At 49.7% G+C, this 8828-nt stretch overlaps 1 protein-coding gene across 1 annotated transcript in view; it reads right to left on the bottom strand.

Moving 5' to 3' along the window:
- Positions 1-6065: 6065 nt before the first annotated feature.
- Positions 6066-8828, bottom strand: part of LOC143934096 (sulfotransferase 2B1-like) — a 293347-nt gene continuing 290584 nt past the window's right edge. The window contains exon 6 of the mRNA XM_077457409.1: positions 6066-6219. Within this exon, the coding sequence (XP_077313535.1) occupies positions 6104-6219 (116 nt within the window). The 3' untranslated portion in view covers positions 6066-6103. The remainder of the gene's footprint in view (positions 6220-8828) is intronic.

Below are 8828 nucleotides of genomic sequence, written 5' to 3'. Positions count from 1 at the left end.
TTCTGGAAAATGGCGGCCGGTGGAGACGTTATCTCTACCGATTATGGACCTTTAGTGGCGACGGGCGATGAAAAATCGTGAAAAAAGGTGATATCTATTGGCAACTATGACTGGGCCCCATAGATGAAGGATGAACAAACTCTGGACAGCCGCACTCCGGATCAGATGAAAAGTAAAAAGTGCCTTTTATTTCTTCAAACTAAAATAACCTCACATCACACAAATAACAGCGACAAAGGGAGAAAAACAAAAAAACAAAAATTACTGATGCGTTTCACGCTAAACCTAGCGCTTACTCATAAGCGCTCACTCGGCTGTGGGCCCCATAGCACCCACTGACCACATGCATCCCATACATCACATACAAGCACGTGGGTTGGATGCAAGAGTTGGATCAGCGGGGATAAGTGTGCTAGGACAGGTAGAGGTGTCTCATCTCTGCTACCTTTCACCACTCTGCATATCATGCATATCACAGATGGGCAGGAGGGTACAGCAGTGGGGAAAATGAGCAGGAGGGGTTTAGAGGTGGAACAGAAGAGCAGGAGGGTACAGCGGTGGGGAAGATGTGCAGGGAGGTACAGTGGGGGAACAGATGAGAAGGGGGTTCAGCAGTGGGACATAAGAGCAGGGGGGTACAGTGATGAGCCAGATGAGCAGGGGGGTTCAGTGTTGGGGCAGAAAAGCAGGGGGGTAGAGCAGTGGGGCAGATTTGAAAGGAGGTGTATTGGTGGGGCAGATGAGCAGGGGGTTACAATGGTGGGGCATGAGAGCAGGGGGAACAGAGGTGGGGCAGAAGAGCAGGGAGGTATAGAGGTGAGACCGATGTGCAGGAGGTACATTGGTGGGGCAGATAAGAAAGTAGGTTACAGTGGCATAGCAGATGGGTTCAGTGCTATGACAGATGAGAAGGTGATTCAGTAGTGAGACAGAAGAGCATGGGGCTACAGCGGTGGAGCAGATGTGCAGAGAGGTACAGTGGTGGGGTAGATGAGAAAAGGGGTACATTCATGGGATAGATGAGCAGGGGGGTTACAGTGGTGGGGCAGATGTGCAGGAGGCACAGTGGTGGAAGGGATGAGAAGGGTGTTCAGCAGTAGGACAGAAAAGCAGGGGGTTACAATTGTGGGACAGATAAGCAGGGGGGTTCAGTGTTGGGGCAGAGGAGCAGGGGGTACAGAGGTGGTGCAGATGTGCAGAGGGGTGCAGAGGAGAAAGGAGGTACATTGGTGGAACACATGAGCAGGGGGTTACAGTGGTGGGGCAGAAGAGCAGGGGGAACAGAGGTGGGACAGATGTGCAGGAGGTACAGTTGTAGGGCAGATGAGAAGAGGGTTACAGTGGTGGGGCAGATGAGCAGATAAGTTCAGTGTTAGGACAGATGAGAAGATAGTTCAGTGGTGGAGCAGATGTGCATGGAGGTACAGTGGTGGGGCAGATGAGAAAGGGGGGACATTGGGGCAGATGTACAGGGGGTAACAGTGGTGGGACAGATGAGCAGGGGGGTACAGAGGTGGGGCAGATGTGCAGGGAAGTACAGTGGTGGGGCAGATGCCCACTATATTTTTAACCATTCAAAAACATTTTACTTTCTCTTTAGTAAACTTGCAGTGCACAGGTCAGCACAGTATTACAGCACAGGATTGCACAGTCTGGATAGCACAACAGGTCGGGACTCACAGGAGGAGAAAAAGCAGTCTGTTATCTGTCATTTATTATCTTCAGTCTGCCTGAGGAAAGAGGAAAGCTCCGATGTCTGCTGGGCAGAAAGCCATGATCGGCGCAGGGCTGGTGCAAGGATTTTTGACACCGTAGGCGAAACCTAATTTTTTAGCCCCTGACTCTGCCCCTGACTCCACCCCCTTTGCCCTGCCCTTGTAACACATGTGACCGACCCTGACACCTACCCTGATACCTACCCAATGGTGAATTTAGGTTTTGTGATGTCCTAGGCCTGACTAAATTCTTGCATCCCCTAATTTAAATATGGCCTACCCTTCCTGTCAAGGCCACACCCCTTCCAGACCCCCACCCCCTCATCTCCTCCTAGCAGCAAAAATACCCCCTTTCAGCACAAATCCTCACCCTCATATAACCCCTTCCAGTACAAATCCCCCTTCTCAGCACAAACTCTTGCATCAACCTCCCCTTTTCCAGCACAAAGCCCCCTTCTTAACACAAATACTCCACATTTCTCCCTCCTAGCATAAATACCCCTCTCAGCACAAATCCTGCCCCATCACCCCCTCCCAGCATAAATCCTCTCCCATCTCCACTTGCCAGCATAAATTCTCCCTCTTAGCAAAAATCCTCCCCCATCTCCCCCTCCCAGCATAAATTCCCTCTCTCAGCACAAATCCTTCCTGATCTCCCCCTCCCAGTAAAAATCCTCCCCCATCTCGCCCCCTCAGCATACATTACCCCTCTCAGCACAAATCCTTCCCCATTCCCCCCTCCCAGCAAAAATCCCCCCTATCTCCTCCTCCCAGCATAAATCCCCCCTCTCGTCACAAATCCTCTCCCATCTCCCTCTCCCAGCATAAATACCTCCTCTTAACAAAAATCCTCTCCCATCTCCCCCTCCCACCATAAATCCTCACTTTCGGAAAAAAATCCTTCCTCCTTTCAAAACAGTGCGTCCTTCTCTCCCCTCCTAGTACAACCGCCCAGCTCTTTGTCCTGTTCTGTAAGAGCAGCCTGCTCTGCTGGGACTGATCTCCTCAGTCCCCCCACAGTCTCAGGCACTACAAGTCCCAGCATAGGAGGCTGCCATATCTCAGCTCCCCAGAGAGGGAACTACAAGTCCCAGCATAGGAGGCCGCCATCTCTGAGCCCCCACAGAGTGCACTACAAGTCCCAGCAGTGTGGGCTGCCACCAGTCCTCCAAACACAGCATGAGGAGACTGCACAGGCTTCCACCCCCTGACACTGACTTCTTGGCTGCCATACACTCCTCCCCACTCTCCTCTTACAATGGTGTCCTACCTGAGTCTGGGCGGTATGCCGAGCTGCATGGTAAAACAGTGGTCGGGATTTCCCGATGTCTGAAGACCCCAGCACAGCACACAAGGCTGCAGATCACTCTGTCACTGGTCAGGCACCTCAGTGGCTGTTGGCGGCGGTGTGCACATGGGAGGCTGCAGGAGCCGGGACTCAGGAGGACGGGTCGGGGGGATGTTTTTGTGCGGGGGGTATTCTTGTGCGGGGGGGTGTTTTTGTGCGAGGAGGTGTATTTTTTGCTGCCCCCCTGCAAAGTGCCACCCTAGGCCTGGGCCTTGTCGGCTTAGGTCAAAGCACAGCATTGCACATTAGGGGTGCGCATCTTCACTGGTCTCACGATTCGATTACGATTATCTGGTCAACGATTCAATTTGATTCCGCGATGCATCACGATGCATCACGATTACCGACAAGCTCTCACTTCCGCTTGGGCCGCCTAGTGTCTTTTTATTAAAAGTCAGAAGTTACACTTTTTTTGTAGCTGCTGATTTTAGTAAACAAAAAATTGACTGGAACTCTTTGAATTAAAAATAACCTCACTCCCTTAAAGCACACTACAAGGTACAGACATTCACACATGGTTGCTGGGAGGTCAGGAGGGATAACAATCTACAGCTTACAAACAGCCCTGTGAAGTTCCCTGTAGTATCTCTGTGCTGACCAGTGGTGGCTGGTGCTCAAAATTTTTGGGGGGTGCAAACAAACTGAAAAATACTGAACCACCCCCATCAAACGCAGCCACTTGTGCCCATCAAACGCAGGCACGTGTGCCCGTTAAATGCCTGTGTCCATTAAACGCAGCCACCTGTACCCATCAAACGCAGCCACCTGTGCCCTTCAAATGCAGCCACCTGTGCCTGTAAAAAGCAGCCACCTGTGCCCTTCAAACACAGCCACCTGTGCCCGTCAAACGCAGCCACCTGTGCCCGTCAAATGCAGCCACCTGTGCCCTTCAAAGCCAGCGACCTGTGCCCTTCAAATGCAACTACCTGTGCCTTTCAAACGCAGCCACCTGTGCCTGTCAAACGCAGCCACCTGTGCCCTTCAAATGCAGCCACCTGTGTCCTTCAAACGCAGCCACCTGTGCCCTTCAAATGCAGCCACCTGTGCCCTTCAAACGCAGCCATCTGTGCCCATCAAACGCAGCCACCTGTGCCCTTCAAACACAGCCACCCGTGCCCGTCAAACGCAGCCACCTATGCCCTTCAAACACAGCCACCTGTGCCCGTCAAATGCAGCCACCTGTGCCCATCAAACGCAGCCACCTGTTCCCATTAAATGCAGCCACCGGTGCCCATTAAATGCAGCCACCTGTGCCCATCAAATGCAGCCAGCGTGAGGTGTAAGTAGAGTACAAACCCATTTGTACTCTACTTACTGTTACATTGAATGATGTGCCCAGCTGTATTTATTAAAAAAAGTATGTGCTTTTTTTAAAAATGTGTCACTTCATACCAGATTTCACATTAAATACATCCCGATCATATGCCGTGCCGAGTCAAACCCGGCCCGGCCCACCTCTCGCCTCCCGCCTCTCTCCTCTCATGTCTCTCGAGTCCTGACGTCAGTAGGGAATTCTCGCTGACTATAGTTATCATATCAGAAGAGAGGCAGGCGGGGCTAAGAATTCCCCGCTGACGTCGGGACTCAAGAGATGTGAGGAGAGAGGAGGAAGGCGGGAGGGCGGGGCTCGGCACGACACATGATCGGGTTGTATTTACTGTGAAATTCGGTAAGAAGTGACACATTTTTTTTAAAAAGCACATACAGCGGGTCACATCATTCACTGTAACTCGGCATTTATTAAAAAAAAGTAATTTTAAAAATATGCTCGGAGTGCTTTCCTGGGCAAGTTGTTATGACGTCACCCGCAATCAATTTTCCGGTCCGTATGCATCGATGCCGCATCGGGGACACCCGAATCCCGATGCATCGATGCAACGATTAATTTCAGCACCCCTATTGCACATACACTGACCTACCTGACACATACAATGACCTACCTGACACCTACTTCCTGTACTACTCACACCCCCCTCCCCCCACACACAGCTTGATGTAGATTGGAGGATCCATCCTCCTTCTTACCTCTTCATGGCTTCATCGTCCATCTCATCAGGGCTCTCCTCAGCAGTGGGTGGACAGTATTGTTTACGGGAGTCACCGCCAGCACCAGCCACTCCGGCCGGGGGTCAGCTAACAGTTGCTGAACCTCTCTCAATGCTCCCATCTCAACCGAGCCCCGCTCCCTCTGCTGTACTCACACACAGGCTGCACCAGAGGGACAGGCTGGAGAAAAGGAGTATTGGCGACACCGGATGTGTTCCAGGGACAGCCAGCACTGAATGGGGGCGAGCGATCAGGAGAGGGGAGCCAAGCTCACAATGCCTGGAACTACACCAGGATAAATGCCATGGCTGCGCCCTAGCTTGTAGTGCGCACTAGGTGGCTGCCTAGTTTGCCTAGTGGTAGCTCCAGCCCTGGATCTGGGCTGCAGTGTACTGCCATCTACCTGCTCCGCCCACCTGTACGGGAGCTCTCACTGCCTGATCCAGCCTGTCAGGGATCTGCGCCCGGGAGATTATTTGGCTCATTTCCGGCAAGGGGCGGGGAAGCCTGCAGGAGGTATGGGCCTGTTCTCAGCTCTGCTTTTGGACAGACTTTAGCATCACAGAGGCAGAGACAATGGGTGCAGCTCCAGTGATTTGGCACCCCCCCACACTTTGCCCAGGGCAGTGGCCCCTTCTGCCCCCCCATACCGGCTCTACCCACCTGTATAGCGTAAACCACAAGGATACATGGGATGGATCGGCCACACTGCTGTAGTTATGAAGAACTAGAAATAGGACGAACGAATAGTCACAGCAACACACACAAAGACAATATAGGGACATTTTCACTGTTAGAAGAGCTTATGTTACAAAATAACTACAGTGTTTTGAAAGATGATCTTTATTTATATTAAATGTCAGCACCGAATTTAGATTTTCTTTAATTACAAAGAAAACATATATTAACAAATTCAACCACTTGTAACATTTTTAAGTAAAGTATGTCTAACAGCTTTAGTTATTATAATCATTTACATTTGCCAGTGACTGAATCAGAATTGTTCCCAGAAAAAAGACATGTTGAGGTCTTTCATTTTCTCCTGATAAATTTTATCGAAATACTCACTCTGGGCCACTGTAAAATGGTTTTTCCAGTCTCCAGAGACTCCTGTAAGAAGCACAGCAATGATATGAGTACAATAAACATTGAATGTCTCTAAACATGGCTAAAACCTGAAGTGGTATATCAGGCTTAACAAATTTGACCCCCACTGGAGATTCTGCCTTATATTAAAATGTTGGGGTCCCTGTCACTCCTAAAGCCCCATTCACACCTGACCGTTTTGTAGCTCGAAGCTCCAAAATGCTGGAGGAGAAAAAATAAATTCTATGTGGACATGGTTCACAAAAGTGCTGGTGTGTGTATACTGTGTGTATTTATATGCTTAATGTTGTGTGTGTGTGTATATGTATACTGTATATATACTGTGTGTGTCTTGTGTATGTATACTGTGCATGCATGTGTCTGTGCGTGTCTGTGTGTATACTGTGTCTGTATATTGTGTGTGTGTGTCTTGTGTATGTATATTGTGTCTGTGCATGTGTCTGTGTATATGTATACTGTGTGTGTGTGTCTTCTGTATGTTTACTGTGTCTGTGCGTGTGTCTGTGTGTATGTATACTGTGTGTCTTGTGTATGTATAGCGTGCATGCGTCTGTGCGTGTGTCTGTGTGTATACTGTGTGTGTCTGTGCGTATACTGTCTATGTATACTGTGTGTGTCTTAATACTGTGTGTGTATGTACAGTATACTGTATGTGCCTACTACCGCTCAACAGAAGACGATCCTGTTCCCATGAAAAATCCACTTGTTGCCATTCAGAGGCAGCTGGTTGGTGCACTGCTGAGCTCGGCTTAGAATCAGACAGCAGTGCAGGTCTGAGTGCACACCTGTGCAGTGATATCATGGCACACATCAAGCATGGCTTTTATTCAAAAGCCCCAATGCCCAATCTAGCTTATTGGAATCTGGAAGCCACCTTTAAGAAGAAGGTCCCCAGATCCTGGGACAGGGGTGACTCCACCCCTTTGTTTACTTAGCGACTGGGGGAGGAGGTCTACCAGTTGGTAAGTGACAAGCAAAGGGACCAGTCGTGTTCAGTGGGCAGTGGGTTCAGTGGGCAGCTCATTGTTGTTTTTCGTGCCTGTCGGGTACCGATACTTCCAGTCAAGTACTCACCGATACTGAGTAACAATACCTACTGTGGCAGCACGCAGGTAAAGTCACCTGGTTGTATCCAGGATGGGAAATATGTGTGCCCTAGATTCAGGCTTTATGCAGACTTGTACAACTAGAGGGGAAGAGTTAATGAGCCCAGCTGAAGTAAGTGGGCTCATTAAGACCTCTACAAAAAACCCCAGCATGCTTAGGGAGATGCTCCATCCTGGAACCAGTTTTGTGTTTGTATAGACTGGGGAGTGTGATATCTGTTCTGTGCGGTGAGTTAACGCCTGTGTGGCAAACCTCTACAAGAGAGACAGGGACTGGTGCAGCACAAGGCTGCACTCAGTTGTTAGACAGGGAATCTAAGTGTGTAGTTAGAGGTCAAGCTGACCAGGATTTATTTTCATGTTTTATTTTTGTTTGGCTGTTATATGTATCACTGCATGTAGCATAAATAAACCGCATCTTTTGTTTTTTGCACCTACAACGCTGTCTGCTGTGCCTGATTTTGTGTTGTGAACCCATCCAGGGGGTCACACACACCCGCTGCCGAGCTAACCCCTCACAGTTGGTGGAGAATTTTGGCAGTTTTTTTTCAATTTTTTTAAAGGCCAGCATGGAGGAGATACTGAGACAGCTGGCTCTAGCAAATGCAAATCAGCAGCAAACAAATGCGGCTTTACAAAAGAGCCTTGCAGCTCAGCAGAAATCTCACCTGCAGAGTCTGGAAGCTCAGCAACAAGCCCAGCAGCAATCTGAAGCCCGCTTCATAGACCTGTTGCAGAAGCAAGAGCAGAATTTTCAACAGAAAATAGAGACATTAATACAGCAACGTCCGCAGACCAATGAAGCAAGTGGTTACAATAATACCGCATCCTTTGGTGTGAGTCGTTTATTGACAAAAATGACTGGAGAGGATGATCCGGAGGTGTTTTTGACCACATTTGAAAGGACTGCTGAAAGGGAAAAGTGGCCTAAGGAGCAATGGGCTGGACTGGTGGCCCCTCTGTTAACTGGGGAATCGCAGAAAGCTTATTATGACCTAGAGCCTGACCAAGCAAAAGACTATGTGGTGCTAAAAACAGAAATATTGGCACGGCTGGGTGTCACCCTGGCCGTCCGGGCTCAGCGTGTGCATAATTGGACTTTTCAGGTTGGAAAACCCCCCCAGGTCTCAAATGTATGATCTCATTCACCTGAGCAGGAAGTGGCTGCAGCCAGAGACTTTGACCGCACCAAACATTGTGGAACGTGTTGTTATGGATCGTTTCCTGAGAGCTCTTCCTACTGCCATCCAAAAATGGGTAAGCCATGGAGACCCAGAAAATGCAGATAAACTTGTGGATCTGATTGAGAGGTACTTGGCTACAGAGAACCTGACCACCTCTTCCAGGGACTCACGGACTTTCCACCCTAAGACCAGATCATTCCCAGTGGCGGGTAAGATGACTCCAAGGGGTGAGGGTGGAGAGAGTGAGAGGGTGGGAGTTCTACCTAAGGTCTGGCGGGAGCAGCCCGGAAAGCCCAGGCTGCAAGAGACAGCGAAAAAGATT

Source organism: Lithobates pipiens, unplaced genomic scaffold (genome assembly GCF_037356315.1).
Source record: "Lithobates pipiens isolate NorthernLeopardFrog02 unplaced genomic scaffold, aLitPip1_a1.2 Scaffold_27, whole genome shotgun sequence".
NCBI classification, from domain to species: Eukaryota; Metazoa; Chordata; class Amphibia; order Anura; family Ranidae; genus Lithobates; species Lithobates pipiens.
Note: the sequence above shows the minus strand (reverse complement) of the source record. Positions and strands in the feature narration are given on the sequence as shown.